The sequence below is a fragment of the Sander lucioperca genome, chromosome 15, assembly GCF_008315115.2.
Source record: "Sander lucioperca isolate FBNREF2018 chromosome 15, SLUC_FBN_1.2, whole genome shotgun sequence".
Lineage (NCBI taxonomy): Eukaryota > Metazoa > Chordata > Actinopteri > Perciformes > Percidae > Sander > Sander lucioperca.
In genome coordinates this window covers 7805365-7822670 of record NC_050187.1, presented here as the reverse complement: position 1 = coordinate 7822670, position 17306 = coordinate 7805365, and the positions used below count along the sequence as shown (strand labels likewise).

General features: G+C 41.3%; 1 protein-coding gene across 1 annotated transcript in view; it reads left to right on the top strand.

The window, feature by feature from the left end:
* Positions 1-359: 359 nt before the first annotated feature.
* LOC116064552 (latent-transforming growth factor beta-binding protein 1-like) overlaps positions 360-17306 on the top strand; it is a 70180-nt gene continuing 53233 nt past the window's right edge. The window contains exons 1-7 of the mRNA XM_031319789.2: positions 360-615; positions 3583-3756; positions 7197-7219; positions 7652-7754; positions 10260-10346; positions 12143-12268; positions 13065-13190. Coding sequence (XP_031175649.1) covers positions 375-615; positions 3583-3756; positions 7197-7219; positions 7652-7754; positions 10260-10346; positions 12143-12268; positions 13065-13190 — 880 coding nt within the window. The 5' untranslated portion in view covers positions 360-374. The remainder of the gene's footprint in view (positions 616-3582; positions 3757-7196; positions 7220-7651; positions 7755-10259; positions 10347-12142; positions 12269-13064; positions 13191-17306) is intronic.

Below are 17306 nucleotides of genomic sequence, written 5' to 3'. Positions count from 1 at the left end.
GGTTTCTTTTGGAGGCCATTATTTCCCATTATTATCCCAGTTTGATACTCTCCTGCATGCCTTCATCTGAGCCAGCGCTTGACTTTGTGGGTGCATGAAGCATTGGCATTAAAAACATTTTTTCCCTACATGTTGTCTGTGCTTTGCATGTGTTTTGTGTTTGGCTTTTATTGTTTAAATTTAGTTGTCTTTGCCACCAAAAAATGTGGTTGCCAGATTTCTCATTGTAAATATGTATTTTTTCTCTATGCACTGGTGTTGTTTTAGAGATATGTTTGTGTTTGTGGCAGCAGTTTGTTCAGGTGAGAAGGGAAGGATGCTTTGGTGAAGGGGACCTCTTTATTTCTCTACTCTGTTCTCTCTTTCTCCCATGTATGTGTCTCCTATCCTCTGGTGCACCACTTCCTCAACCCTCCCCCCTCCTCCTCCTTGTGCGCTCCTCTTTAGCCAACACGCCTGCCATCCAAGAGGAGAAGGGGTCTTGCTTCCGTTTGGTCAGCTCAGGGAGGCAGTGTTTGCACCCAGTGTCTACCCAACTGAGCAAACAGCTCTGCTGCTGTAGTGTTGGCAAAGCCTGGGGCCCTCGTTGTGACAAATGCCCTCCTCAAGGAACAGGTAAGGCCCCCAGCCACGTTAGACATTTAACCTAAAGGCCCTAAATGTTCTTTTCTCACTTGTATGATAAGAAGATAATGACAAACACCATTCAATTTTGCAATTAAGTTTAGTCTTGAAAATCAGCAAAGTTTTGTACCTCAATGCAACGCACATAGTCAAGGCACTCAGTTCTGCCCAGTGGTCCAAGGTTAAAGTATCCATGAAGACCTATGTTAGAAACCTGCAGAACTTTTAGTGTAACATAATCATCATTCATCTCAAGACAGTAATATGTAATAAACTTTAACATAACTTTAAAACATGGATGTTGAAATCAATCAGCATTGTAAATTCATGCAGATTTACTTTGACTCGTAGCAACGGCCCCGATACCCCATACTCCCTCAATACCCCCCACAGGACTCCGAGGGGGACACGGTTGTAAGCCCTCTCCAAGTCCACAAAGCCCATGTAGACTGGATGGGCAAACTCACATTACCTTCTACAGCCAGAGAGGTGATGTTCCACATCCCTAGAACCAGTCTGCAGTGCCAGGAGATCTGAGACTTGGGAGACCCTACCAGGAGCTATTGCTCCTGATAACACAGGGTCAAAGGGACACGCAAACCTCTCCACCACATTAAGGTGGTGATTCTTGGACAGGCCAGTATTTATTACAACAGCAAGATGTACTTCACATATTTTAGGATTATGAATTTCAATAAAAGACAAGAAATAGGAAAAAATCGGAAAAAGATTAGATTTGTGTCCCATTCTTTTATCACTGATACTTTCTGTCTGCATGTTTTTCACAGCCTGGCTGAATTGTTTCCTTAAGAGTTCTTTTTAGATTACCTTAGCAAGGCCTTTTGCAGTAGCCATTACAGGACCCACTTTTGTTACTGTCCTGTTTGTTTTATTTAACTTCCACCAAATATTTAATTTTCATTTCCAGTTTATTCCGGCAATTATTGTTTGTTTCTGGTAGTTGCAGTTAGTTGGATGAGATGCCTGTGCATTGTAAAGCTATTTTAAATGGTTTGTTGTGGCAGACACTTGTCACCTTTAAACCTCATGTTTTGTCAGCAGTATGTTTTGTGCAATGTGTGTGGAGATTTAGTTGGAAAATGAAGTATGCAGTTTGACTTCTGCTGTGCTGATGCATTATGTCATTGTCAAATGTGACATGACAGTGCATATAGAGAAATAAGCAGTGTCTTACAATTTGTTGGTGAGTAAAGTTGAACTTACTTAGGAGTCAGAACTTAATTATTCCAAGTCAAGAATTTCAGACACTTGTTCTTTCTTATCAAGATAACCAAAGTCATCCCCTTTATTACATGATGTTATTTAAATAGATCTAATTAGATAGATTGCAAGTTAATGTAAATCTTAATGATGGTAATTAGAATCATACAATGCACCTTGTACCACTGACCTTTTACTTTCTTTACCAGTGTTAAGTGTTTTTCATAGCATGAATGGTCTTCATATTGTTTTGGCTCTCAGTACAGAAGGGGTTTGCTGCCTCCTTATGTTTACACTACACCAAAATATTGTACCATTGATGACAACAAGCCAAGCATTTTGTTACGCAAGGACATTTAGTCTTGGAACAAGCATAAGCATTGTCTCTGTCATAGCCTGAACTACTAACACATTCTGGGATGCGTTTAGACATACTTCAAGTAGAAACTACTGTTTTTTTAGATTCTTTAGGTTCCTTTACTTACCAGTTCTCAAAGATTTGCAAACATGTAATTATGATTGCAAGGGCTGGTGTCAGTATTATTGATCAGATCAAAATGATTCTCTGCATCATTGCAGCAATGCAAGTTGTTTCCAGCAGTCATTGGCATGATTTATGGTAGGGACGGTCGGAATATGTCCCTACCACTTGTCTGATACCTACAGTTGTCCCCACCACTAATTTGATATTAATTGCATCGGCTCTACAAAGTGTTCTCCCTCATGTTACCACTGGATGTGAAGTAGTATTCATTGGTGTTTGTTTGCTTTGTTCCTGCCTCCTTTAAATGCAACGATATGATTGCTTGAGTGTATGTTCATGGGTGAATCAATAACAGCGCAGTAAAGAAGGCTTAACACTAGAGCACAAGACAATCCAGGCTGTCGTGCCCCAGGTGCTTTGCCTTATGTTAAGTTTTATTTTTGTGAGAACATTAAGCCACACAATGGCTGATCAGAAGGGTTTTTAGTTTTGGTTTTCCACCTCCGATGTGCAGCATACAGCAGCTTCTCTAAACTTTGTTTCATCTAAAGAGAGTCCCAAACAGGGTTCTGTGTCTATTTGAATAACATGATGCACAGCAGAACTTTGTGTTTTCCTTTACATTCGTTCCATTTCCACCATAAATTGATGTATACAAATTCACCAGAATGCAGGAAATGAATTGTTTGATGCAGGATGAGGATCCCCCTCTTATATGTTGAAACAAATCCTACACCCTTGTCAGCAATCAGCTAATGCGTAATCTTTAGAATATTGTATCACTGATTCATTACTATAATAGATACTAACACATGTTTTGTTAGAGCTTCATTCTACCTTCAGAAGTTTTAAGACTTATCCACTCTACCACTTTGCCTATATCGTATATGCCTTTATCTTGGCTATGAACTACAGTGAAGATGAACTCTTGGGGGGACTGAAGTCACTGTCACTGCTTTAGATTTCAGCTGGTAAGAAAGAGTGAAATAAGTCAAAATCAGAGTTGCATGATTTGTCGACCGTCAGAGGTCATATGAAGTTATTAAAACTTCTTTAAATGGCAGGAAAAAAATGTCTGTTTAGTGTTTAGACAGGGGCAGAGATGGAGGAACACAAAAGCAATGACAGTCACAGGGTACCACAGCAGTGATGGGAAGGGTTGTGGTGTGTGTGAGGGTTCCAATGCATTTTTGTAATTATTTTCACTTCTTATTTTCACTTGTATGATAGCACTTGTATTTTTTATTACGTAGCTAAGTTCAAAGACATCTGTCCCGGTGGAATGGGCTACACTGTTCTACCAAATCCGCCTGTCAATAAGCCAGTCACCGTTCACCAGGCACCCATTGAGCCTCTACCCCTCCAACCACTGCCAACACCAGAGAGACCAGTGGAGGCTTTTGGGAAACCAGAAGAGATTATACCAGGTGAGTCTAAACCATGTTTCATCACTAGTGCATGTACACATATCAAACACATATTATTGTTGAGTGTTTGAAATACAGGTTATTGAAATCAAATCACAAATAATAACTTTTGTGCAGTTTAATAAGATAAAAATTATGACGGACCTGTATTTATCCATTTTTAAGACACTCAGTCCTAGTCAAGGTTGCAGTGGTATCAGATTGAGACAAGCAGCCCAAACATCTTTTCACCCTTCTCCCAGGTATCCCCAAGAATTCCTAGTCCAGCTGGGAAATGTAGTCCCTTCAGTATGCACCAACGTCTCTCCCACAAGTATCATGCCCAAAACATGTACAGTATAAAGGAAGGTGGCCAGGAGGCAGACCAGTTGACCGAACCACATCTATTGGTTCCCGGTTCCAAAACCACAGCCATCTGCAACTCTTGAACTCCTCACTCGTTATCATGTTTGGCAACTCCTGCAGATAGTTATCTTAAACAGTCAAGCTTGCATCACAGCAGCTGACACTCCTAACAGGCTGTCAATCTCACATGTTTTTTATCATGACTTGTGAATAGGATCCCAAGATACCTGAACTGCTCAACTTGGCAGACATATTCTTTCTAATATTTACAGTAAGTTATATAACTATATTACTTGGGGGACCACACTGCAAAAGCTGTGTCCTCTGGCCTTCAGTCTAGACTTTTGGAATTTATTTCTATATATATCAATTAAGTAAATCCATCTCTGTGTTTGGAATGTCAAAAACTTAACATTTCCTTTCAGACCAACTCATAATAAAAGTTCACCATCAATGATGCAAGCGGTAAGCTGCCAATATAAAGACTGTGTGATATTCTCCTTTCTGTTTTGTGTAACCAGCAAAAGCCAATAATATTCAGTTTTCAAGTATATAAAACGGACAAAAGCAGCAAATTCTCATATTTGAGAAGCAAGAATCAGCAAATGTTGGGCATCTTTGCTTGATTAATGATCTAAATCTATTGCACACTGGCTGTGACCTTCAAGTCCAATGCCAAAATGCAAAGAGGTTCTACGGAATAATGCACACCAAACTAAACTCTACAATTATTGTTTTCTATTTCATTTTGTTTTCTGGTCAGCAACTGAGTCTGTATTCTCTGGTAGCCATGATGACATTTTGCTGTTGACTTGGTTATGTGTGACTATAGTATCTCACAATACATTAGGACTTTGGTAGAAATACCTTTAAACTATAAATTGATTATCAATGGTTTGTGATATGTTTTGTCAATTGATTAATCAATCAAGAAATCACTACAACAGTTTCCATTGGGTTCCATTTAGGTGATTTGTTGCATTTGAAGAAGTGGATGGATGCATATGGCCTGTTGCTAGCATAAGACACACATTTGATTTAGGTTGATCATGAGGAGGTATCATCACCTTCAGCTGGACGTCTTTCAGCGGAGCATGCCCCCTGAGTGGAAAGCCACAGTCTCATTCTGATAATTAAAGAATTTGCCCTGCAACAGGTGGAGTTACCGAGACATTAATATTTACGTGTCTGAAGCCAATGCCCTGTCAAAGAAATCAGCACCTTTGATGGATTGCATTAGGCATAGGGGATGCTGAAGGAGACGTGTGTAATGCATTTCTGTGCTTTATGAATGATTAAGAAGTAAGCTCCCCCCACCCACCACCAACTCTCTGTGGTCTTAATTTATCAGCCTCACACTGCCAGAGTCCCAGTGACAAAGTAGCGTTTTTTAGCACGGGCAAAGCGGGCAGCCGCCCGGGGCGGCATTTTTTCATGACACAAGGGGGGCGGCACAAGCACTTAAAAAAAAAAAAATCCTCAAAGCGGTTTTCTACTGTATTATCTATCATTTCACTGTGTGGGGAATTGGCAAAATGGCACCCCTGCTTGCTGAGAAGGTACCGCGCACACTGCACAGAGAAGCTGTGAGAGGGGGGAGCGGGAGACAGTTCACCTCTGGGTCGAACAGGTTGCTGGGCATAGGTGCTGATACTGTTGGTGTTCTGCTAATACTGAGCACCCACAAAGCTGATCGTGGTTATGTGTCAGTTAAACTTTTCATCTCCAACCTTATCCTGAGTTGAAAGAGCCTACTTCACGGCTTTATTATCGAGTTGATAGGCGTGTGTGTTCGTGTCGGCCGTCTGAAATGCAAACATTTTTTGACTACTTTCTTTTTAAAGGGCGTGCGCCTGTGAGAACCCACGGAGGAAAACATAAATCGGCGCCTATGTTGCTTGGTCTCCCAAATGGAACGGTCCGGACAAGGGGGGGACGGGGGATGATAAGGATCTATCGGAGATCTACCCTAACTTTTGGACTGCTTTCAGGGTTGCACTTACTCTGCCAGTCACTGTGGCTCAAGCAGAGATGAGCTTTTCAAAACTAAAGTTGATTAAGTCATACCTGAGGTCAACCATGTCCCAGGAACGGATCACTGGCCTTTCCGTTAGTATCAATCATTCAATAGGGGAGCAGATTTCATACGATAACATCATTGATGATTTTGCATCAAGGAAGGCCAGAAAGGTCAGGTTTTAGTTTTAGTTTGTGTTTCCTGTTCTTAGTGTTGTAGTGTAATAATTAGATTCTCTTTAGTGTGTTTTCACATTTGTGTGATTAAGTATTTGTGCTAATTAGAATATTTATTCTATATCTTATTTGCATATTATTCTTAATATTTTATATTATTGTTGCTCTCTGTTCTTGTTACTTTTTTTATATATATCTGTATATATTTTTGGCACATATATATATATATATATATATATATATATATATATATATATATATATATATATATATATATATAAATATATATATTATAACAACATAATCGAAAGAGAAAATTATATTCCTCAATTGCACAAATCCTTCAATAGAACATTTGAAAAACACACTTAAGAGAATCTAGTTATTTAACTATTGCAATTACAACAGGAAACACTTTTTAACTTGCACAATCTCCACCTCCGACATTTTCAAAAGACAATGAACACAATTCTGCACAAAATATGACAGTATAAGTTATCAGAACTTGAAATAAATATACACTATAAAATAGTAATTCTGCAAAATTGTGTGTTTTTTTGTTTTTTTTTTGAAGGGGGTCTCGCCCGGGGTTTGATTCAATGTAGAACCGCCACTGGTGACAAATGTCTACACTGTGGAGTGAACAGCAATCTCACTTTTGCAAATGACCCCAAGCAACACTAGAAACCCTGATGAAACCCCATTAATTATTAATTATTAGGATATTTAGTCTTCTCACGATCATTTAATAAAACTCTAACCTGCATACATAACCTGTGTGCATATCAGATGTGTAGGTATGGACATTGTGGGGAAATTCCCACACAAGATGATAAACTGATAAAGTTAACTACTAGAGATATGTCACAAAATTAAAACTTTGTTCTTTTTTCTGTGTTCAGTAGCAACAGCTGCACCAGATGAGGTAGGTTGGGTGCTTCAGAGAGTAAAGATGTAGTAGGAGTTTGCATGCACACAGACGCTGAAGAGTTGCACAATCACATTTGCATGAAGTCAGCAACATCACTGCATGACTTTGAGCTGGTCAGCACTGAGCAGTGTGTAAAGCTTTAATGTGTTTATGTATACATAAACTACATAGAAATCCTTGACACTGTCCTAAATAAGTTCCAGACAGAAGTCTATGCAGAAGTGGCAGGTATCTTTTGCTCTCTGGCTTGCTCGCTGAGCTGTTTATTTTTGCCCTGTTTTTAAACTGCAGTCAGTTGTCATGCAAGCTGAATGCTAATGCTAATGCTTCATAGCAACGCCTGTATTGCATGATAGAAGCAGTGTACAGAGCTGAAATAATGGACCTTGTCCATCTGGAATTCTTGTCTGTGTCTTGTCTTCGAAGGAGCTGGTAGTTCCTGTGGTTAGTGATAGGCCACTAGTTGAACCTATCCTGCCCCAGCTATCTCCGGGTGTATCTACTGTCAAGATCGAGGCAGCCTACCCAGGTGTCTGCTTCACTTCCCTTAAAACTTTGTGCTACTGTGGGCAGTTTAGGACATCTCAGACACTGCTTGTCAAGCTCAGAGCACTTTATAGTTTGTCAGGTCCAGCTGTGCTTTTTACTCACTTTTTATAATAAATATATATAATTTTAGCAAAACATTTGAGAAAAACACATGAAACAGAAAAACGCATGCTAATGTGTGCTTAAGTGTGAGAATGTACAGCTAAGGACGAAGTGCAGCTCAGACTGCTGAGAGTACAGAGGAGTCCACTGCTGATAACATTAATCTGAGAAGTCCTAAAATGTCATCTTTACACCGGCATTAAAAGAAGTCGTAATTCATATATTCATTCATTCATTTTTTTAGTACTGCCATTTGTATATCTTCTTCTAGAGTTTTATCATTTCAAGCCACAGCCATGCTTTCAGAACAGCAGAGATCCTTTACTGATGGAGCTGCCAATTTTCTGGAGGCCTCTCTACTTTCTAGGCTTCTATAAAAGATAAAGCCAGATTGATTCTTATATGATCATAGATTTATATAACTTATAGGATTGTTACCTATCACACATATCAGTGTAAACTTATACTAAACTGCTCAAACAAAATCTAATGTTTCTGTCATCCATCTAGCAGCCACAAGGGAGATACATTTTCAGTGCAGAAGATGTGTGTGCAGCGGTTATACAGGCAAAAACAGAGCACCTAGAATTTATGTATATATATATTAGACTTAACATTTCCATTTTCCTCTGAATATGTAACTGACGTTCAACAACATCCCACCACAGACAATATTCATGATGGGTTGTTTTTCTTATGAGCATATGTAATGATGCACAGTGAAAAACACTCATTGGGCCCTCCATTAGGTTTACCAGCCTGCTACCAAACAAACAAACAGTCCCTGTGTTTCTGTAAATGTATCAGCTGTTCATAATGCACCGTTTAGTTAAACGGTAATCCTGAAAGTGCTCCCTTGGGAGATTAAGATGTGGAAACCGATAGAAAAAGCTGCATTCTCTCTAACTTCCAGCAGGGGGAGACTCCTCTGTTTATAAAAAGAAGTCTGTTTCTAATGAAGTCTATGAGAAAATGAGCCTACTTCTCACTGGATTTATTACCTCAATAAACATTTTCATAATAAGTTTAAGGATTCAATCGCTAGTTTGAAGTCTTCTTCAATACGGCATGATGTTCATTTTGTAAATGATGGTCCCATTTATTCTAAAATAGAGGATAAAGCAGGGGATGCTATAGGACCTGTCGATCAGGCCAGAGGCTTATTACTTGCTACCATGCTAACACTGGGGACATTACAATAGACCTCAACTTGTTTTTGGATGTTGTCCGTGTTTTCATCTCAAACTTTGATCCTCTCACTGTGTGTTCTCTCTTTATCAAAGTTAACTGGAAAATTTGGTTGGCTAAAAATTTCTTGTTCAGTCAAGCTACCTAGCTAGCGCTAGCGTTAGCTGATAACTTAAGGGAAAGTCTGCAGATTTTCTGTTCTGTAATAATGATCAGCTGGTATTAAAGGTTTAATATGTGCAATCTACTCCCGATTCTGTTCAGACCACAAATTAAGTCGAAACCTTGCATTCATGCTGTTTATGCTATATTTTAACCCTATCATCATCTTAGCATGACCAGAACCAGAACAGTTTTCTAAGATTCAGTTTGGGTGATTCTGACAGCTGTCGCCTCACATTTCTCCTGATAGCTGCTGAAGATGGTACCCAAGTCTCCTATTCTACTTAGAGGTTTAACAAGCAGAATATTCAGCCCTTCTGCACAGTACTGAAGTAGTTTTCCTTGCCTATCTGTAGACTTCCTGTGATGGAGTCTGGTCATTCTCCTTTAACCTTTGTCACTGTCAGTGCATTTCCATTCACAAAACTGCCGCTGATGGGTTAGGGTTACCATGTCATCAGTGAAGGATGGCAACGTCAATGTTTTGTATGCAGGGCAAGGTATCTCAGCCACCACTCCCTAGATTGCCATATTCAACGTACTCAGATTATGACACAGAATATTTTGGTGACACCCCTCCCTGACCTTTCATTCAACACATTCAATCAGAAAAAGTTGGCCAATGGTCCCTAATCCCTCTGAAAAGGCCACATTGGACTGTACATACAGACTCTACAGCTGAGAACAGATTGTCGCAGTGAAAGTAGTCTTTACAAGAGAGACATAAACAGGCAGAAGAAAATAAAGTATAGCAGTCATCGGTTTGGGGAGATTATAAGATATGCAAACATAATTAAGAAAATTATATGACTTGTGTAAAAGTGACAGGATGAAAGCATGGCATTACTTTTTTGAAGGAAAGCAGGACCGTACAATCCACATGTTCTATTGCAGATGGAAAACTCATCTGTTGAGACTGCACCATAAATAATAGAAGAAAAAAAACATGTTTGGTGGAAAACACATGTTGACTTAATTAAACATCTACTGGATGGAATTAATGTCTTTTATTGTGTATTTTTTGATTTGGTAGAGGTTGTTGAGAGGAGCTCTCCACCTGAACCAGTGGAGATCCTGCCATCTAACGCAGGCCAGGACATCGCCCCCACCCAGTCAGCTGGTAAGACTAAACACACACACACACACACACACACACACACACACACACACACTGGGATCATGTCCTTGGTATGTGCTAAATCTTAAAAGGGACGGTCACAAAGTTATAGGTGAAGAATTTACAAACAGATTTGTATGGTGTCTTCCTTAGCACTTCTTCTGTCTCTTCTGCTGTAGGAATGTATTTTCACTCTGATATTTTTAGCAGTATGGCGCCTTCATTTTGTGATAATGTTACAGTTAGCAAATATTGCCATACCAACAGCCTTGTTTAATAAGACAGCTTTGGAGTCGTTGGGAGCCATAATTCGTTTCTTTTGATAAAGCTAGGCTAGTTGATTTCTCCTGTCTCTACTCTTTGTGCTAAGCTAGGGTTATACGTAATTTATACCTCTGTGCTGGACGCACAAAGAAAATGACTTGATATTGATCTTAATTGTAACAATTCATTTGAAATCATTGGTATGGATTTTTGAAATACCTTCTTAGCAGTTTGACAAAAAACAGTTCAAGGTCCAATTAGCTATTAGCTATTTTGGGGTCTTTATCAGTGGATGGAGTTTTCTCAGTCCAATACTGATTGAATATTTCTTAAAACTGATCGTCTCATTAAGGCTTGGTCACACAGAAAGAAGCACAGTGGAATTCATCCACGCGTCCTCATGACCTAGGTGGTGCCAGAAACTACTGTAGCTGACGGGCTAACCGCTAACACATTAGTCAGCCATTAACTAGTGACCATGATCTAATAGTCAAAATTTCACACCTAGCTAGTTTGCTTGCTAACTTGGTAATTAGCATAATGGCATATTAGCTAAGACGTTAAAAAAAAACATTACGGAAGGGGGGCAATATTCCAAGAACAAACTAAGTCCTATTGTGCTGCGTTCCGGACACGCACTGACCCCTGCGAGCAGTCGCGGCCATTCAAGTCAACACTTGATATTCCACCAGCCGCGCCACGTCCCAGAAGCATGCGTGAAGCGGATATGCTGTGCATAATTGGCTTGGCGAAACATCAGTCCAGTTCGAGATGCAGAGGGAACAGATACCTGCACCATTCAGATGGCTGTAAATACAGCCAACTGTGCAAAGGAAGGCCTTCCAGTAATAATGGCAGCAGAGAATGCTCCAGAGAAAGTGTTGATACATGTTCAAAAGAAGCCTTCCCAATGCCTGCAAGCTATTATAGGAACAACTACCCAAAATAGCCTAAAATCAGTTGGAGCACATTCACAGCAATGTCACTTCAAAGTCTGAATCTTTATGATAGTATGCTGATTCTGGACTAAAATCACGAATATTTCCTTATTGCTTAATCCAATTGTAAAGTAATTTCATTAGGTCATCCACTGCAGGCATAATACAAGGCAAGCTTGTGGTGTGATGAAGTTGATCCAATCTTGCAAAGTGAAGTGATGAGTTCCTCATTTTGGAGATTGTCTTCATGACCTGCTATGCAGAAATCCACCTAAATGAAGAAAACCAGGCAACTGGTGTGCTTTGGTAAATTGGCAATAAAGAAATGAAACTAATGAATCACATTATGCACTCAATTTTTTGAGGCTGCTTTGTGGTGCATGTTTTGAACTTGTGGTGCTTTTCTATTAAGCTCTTAACCTGTGGTACATTAATAGTATGTTGTGCTTCCTCATGGCTCTTATCATAGTATTTTGTGGGACCCATTATTAGTTCTAAAACTGCTGCTATTTCCTCTCTCTCTCTCTCTCTCTCTCTCTCTCTCTCTCTCTCTCTTTCTCTCTCTCTCTCTCTCTCTCTCTCTCTCTTGTGGCCCAGAGGTGGATGAGTGCCAGATCAACCCTTATATTTGTGGCCAGGGGATTTGTTACAACACAGCAGAGGGTTACACCTGCCACTGTGATGAAGGATACCACCTGGATGACACCCAATCCACCTGTGAAGGTGAGGAGTACAGTCCTATGGTCACAGCCAGTTATTGAGGTCAAAGGTCATCTTGTGCCATGTCAGCTGGTTGGCCTAAATAATAACCAGCTTTGTATGTATTGTGCAGACGGAGCAGGGCACCACTCACAGCAGGCCATAAGACTGCCTGTCTTATGACCGAGTTGTGTTAAGATACAGTAACTTGAAATGAATTTGTTCGTGTACAAAAGACAGAGCTTATTTCCAATTTACCGGGAACTCGTTTAGATTATTTTCCTCAAGACCTTCTAATGTACGTTAAAGAAGTCATACACCTCAAGATAAACCCATGGATGAGTTGCATTGGACTCGTCTCTGAATTATTGACTCCACACAGGATTATTGACTCCGGACTTGATTATTGACTCCAGACAGGAGTCTGCAGCGGGTGGTGGGGGCAGCAGAGGATGTCATTGGGACACAAGGAGTCCTGAACAACCTCTGTGTCCATGCTCTCTGAGCTACTTTCACTCAAATGAATGAATGGGTGCCACAGTGGAACGCAGTATCCAGTTCACTAAATACATCCATAATTATTATAGCACCTTCTGATGGGTGAACAGAGTAAAATATCTCACCATCAACAAGACACTGCCCTGGTTTATATCTGTATGACAAATGAAATACAGTATATGACAAATTATATCTATATATATATGGATGTTAGCAACTTCAGCTACATAAAGGGGTTAAGCATTGGGTTCCATTCAACTGTACACTGATGAACAACTGACAACTGTTGTCCTGTGTTGTGTGCTCTGGTGTGTGTGTCCAGATGTAGATGAGTGTTTGGAAAGCCCATCTTTGTGCTTTGGCGGTCGCTGCAAGAACACAGAGGGCAGTTTTCTGTGTGTGTGTGCGCAGGGATTCCTCGTGGATGAAGAAGGAACCACTTGTGTTGGTACGTACCCAGCCTTAAGGCCCTATTGAAACTGAAGGAATTCTTCCTTTCCTTTCCTTTCCTTTCTTCTGGCAAATGAATCGCATTTTTGAAGGGCTTAACATATGCAAAAACTCACCAAAATTGGCAGGCACATCAAGTCTGGTGAAAATTTATGTATTTCAAGGGTTTCGGGAATAGGCGCACAAAAATGGCTCGTTGGCGCCCCCTATAAAGTTACAAAAATTGAGCCCCTGCAGCACGTATAATGTAGACTAACAAAACTTGGTTCACATATGAAGCATGTCATTGGAGCCATACCCTAAACCCAACAGGAAATCCGCCATTTTGAATTGAATGTTCGAAATTAGTGCGATTTTGGCCATTTCCACATGTCGTACTTTAAGGAACTCCTCCTACAAATTTCATCTGATCAACTTCAAATTTGGTCTGTGCCATCTTAAGACGTTAAAGATGAAAAGTTATTTAATAATATAATAAATAACTTTTTGTCATCGGGGGCGCCTATTTTGTGTGTTTTGCCAAACAGGAAGTTTGTGTAACTTGAGTGTACATTGTCCAGTTGGCTCGAAACTTTTCAGGATTCATAGGAGTCCAACGCTGAGGACAAATAAAGGCTGATATTGGCTCAAAGTCATAGCGCCCCCTACTGGCAACATGAAGAACACCTAAAAGTGAAGTTTCTTATTCGCTCTATTCTCACTCATAAAACTGAAGTTAGGGGGAGCTGACTCAATGAGAACAGCATCACTGTTATTATGGTCTAACCAGGTTTCAGTTAAAAACATAAAATCAAGATTGTGCTTAATAATAAAATCATTGATTAAAAATGATTTACCCACCAAAGACCTGACGTTTAGTAAGGATAATGTTAGTGTGTTAAAATAATTATCTGTCTCGTTTTTTGGGACAGGCTGTGGCTGACGAGGAATGGATGCTAAATTTGCTAAGTTGGCAGTTAAGTGCTTCTTTTTCTTACTTAGCGGATTCACCATTCTTTTTCTATTACCTATCACAACATAGATTGAAGAAGAATTGAATACATAGGGCCCAGGCTTGTCCTGGAAAGAGTCATGAGTGCCACTAAGCATGCAGCCTGGGCCCAGCACGAATCAGTTAAACCTTGTTTCATTCTGTACACAAGCATACTTATCAGTCTGGGGGTAAAGGAGGTGGAGGTGCCTGGCGTTTTACTTTCAGTGGTTCAGTCCAAACAGGGTCAATTTGATGTTGGGGGCGAGTGATGGGAGAAGGTAGTGGGGCAAACTTGATTCCAGCATCTACCAGCTGCTCCATCCGGTCAGTGAACCCCAACATGTGGCAGGGGGAAACAGGGGAAAGGGTGAATGGGGAGAGCGATGGATCCTCAAAGGCGTCGGGGTTGGTAAGGGGATTGAGGAGTGTTGGACGGTTGAAAAGGGGGGTTGAGATTTCTCGTCTCCGCTCTGTGGTCCTCCATGGTCAAATCTTTGCTCAGGTGGGGGCTGTGGTGGATCACTGCCGCACTTTGTTGTGTCTTCCTCTTGTTTTGTTTGTGTTGATTTATCTTGTCCTGTGTCCTTGGCTGAGGGAGCAGATGTGTGGTGCAGAAAGTAAAGTAGGCTAGAGGTGAACAGCTTTACTCCTGGCTTGTTAAGGAAAAGTCCATCTGCTTTAAAAAGATGTCTGCGGTCCCAGAAAATGTTAAAATTGTCAACCACAGTACATGCAGTTGAAAACCATTTGTTCAGTGCCAACAGTCTGCTGAATCTCTCAGCTCCTCTTCTGACTGGTGGTATAGGGCCACTGATAAACACCTTCACGTTTAGGGAGCTGTGTTCAGCAGATTCATAAAGTCACAATTCAGCACTTCAGACTGTTGCTTTACAACATCATGTGACCCTATATGCAGTATAATGTTTTTCACAGTTGGGTGTGCTGCCATGATATCAGGGATTCTTTGGGCTAAGTCAGGCACCATGTCTTTGGGAAAACAGAGAATTTTGGTGTTTTTACTGCTTTTTATGTCTTTTACAGCAGAGTCACCCACAATCAGAGTTTGGTGCCCAGTTGTTAGCTTTCCCTGTAGCTTTTTACTTTTTGAATTGCTCTCAGTCCTTACCCTGCTGTGTGACGATGAGACGCAATCCAGGTCATGTCCAGGGTCCTGCAGCAGAGGAGCAAATCTGTTATCCAGTTGCACACTCAGTTGTTGGGGAGGCATTTTGTTGCTAATTCTCCCTTTTGCAGCTGTCCACGGCTGTGTCCTACTGAGTACAGGGGTAGAAGAGGCGCTCTGCCTGGATGGTAATGCAGGCTAGCCGTTCATATCACAAATCTCAGGGCGCTGTGCCCTGCCCGTTAGTCGTCCTTCCGAGGAAAAGGATTTACTCTTAGGCTTTGCACCAAAAGAGTTCCAGGGAGGACTACCACTTGTTGATTTGTTACTTATTCCACAGCCCTCCTGTTTGTCCGTAGTCTTGCTGGTGCTAGTTAGCCGTGCGTTGGCATGCTTCTGTCCATTGTTTTGGGTCAATGGTAAAGTGGTGTCATTTCCACATGATCCATTCACTTCCAGGTTTACTTCTAACCGTTGAATTTTGGTTTCCAGAATAACAATCTTCTGAAGGAGTTTGTAGTAGTCCTCCATGGAGAAGGGAGGCATCTTGCTGCTAATTAGCTTTAGCTACAATCACTTTAGGACAGGCTTGAGCTATTGGTAGGCCACGCTCACGCAGAAAAATGTTGAAATATGGCAATAGCCTACTATGTCTACAAACAAATGTATAGTCCAGTGATTTATAAGTATCCAAGAGCCGCTGCTCATAGTTTCTCTCAGAGGAAAAGTAAGATTATCAGCAGAAATATGCAAGCAGAGGCAGGAGCAAGCAGCAAAGCGTCTGCACTGTAAGAAGCAGGAAGCAGAGAGTTCCTTCTTCATTGGTGATGGTTTGGCCTGACCCCAATGCTTTGGCCACGCCCACTTTCACAGCTAATGAACTGTATGACATAGTGTCTTGTGTGAGGTATCATTGAACTCAGCGGGGAGTTCCCTTTTCATTGGTGTTGATTTGTAGTGTCTGAGTGCCACGCAAATGCACGGTCGCAAGGAGCGGTGTCCGCCAGTAATGAAGAATGCACCTGAACACACCTCCTTGTAAGACCAGCGCACCCATGGGCCACAGATGGGCGCAGGTGCATTTGCTATTTAAACGACATGGGCGCTGGACGGGAAATTGACAACTGCGTCGGTCTTAAACTAGCAAAGACACTTGCGTCAGGCTTTGCGCTGCGCTGTGCCGGGTGCAAGATAGGGCCCCTTAATGTTTTAAATGTGTTTTTTATGTAAGTGAGTTGTCTTTTTATTTTTTTCCACTTTGCCCATCCCCTGGGAAATAAAGACACATGGTAAATCAACAGGGATAGGACCCAATGCAAACAGACTGCTGCCTTTCAATGATTTATGCCCAGTGAAGGTATATACAGGCAGGTGCAGGTAGGCGGGCAGGGCCAGAGTCAGGGCCAGGGCCAGGGTAGTCTGTATCCACGACGTTCCAGTTCCGGGATTGGTCAGTTGCCGCCGGAAATTCCTCTGGATGTCTTTCATTTAGGCCGGATATCCGTTACCTTCCTCTTTGTTTGTGTTGCGTTCTAACCTCTGGTGGATTTATGAGGACTATGGTTAACTGCTCCTCAGATCTCTGCAAGGTAAATCCAGACAGCTAGCTAGACTATCTGTCCAATCGGAGTTTTCTGTTGCATGACTAAAACTACTTTTGAACATGTTCCACCAAAACAAGTTCCTTCCTGAGACTATTTAGCAGAGGCACCATGGCTCCGTCTGGCGCTTAGCACTGCCCAAGACGATTGTGATTGGTTTAAAGAAATGCCAATAAACCATGTTTTTCTCCCATCCCGGAATGCTGTGTACTAGCCAGACCTTCCATAGCAGCGCTGTGGAGGAGGGTCTGACGAAGCAAGACTAGGCCCAGGGTAAATTTCAGGTTGTGGTTCACAAAGCACACAGCAACTTTGACGATCTGACAGTGAATGCCAGTTCTATACTGCAGGACTGACGAGGAAGAGTGGAATCAGGTGAACAGGTGGGCCAGGATGTCAGGTGACTGGCGCTGGAGG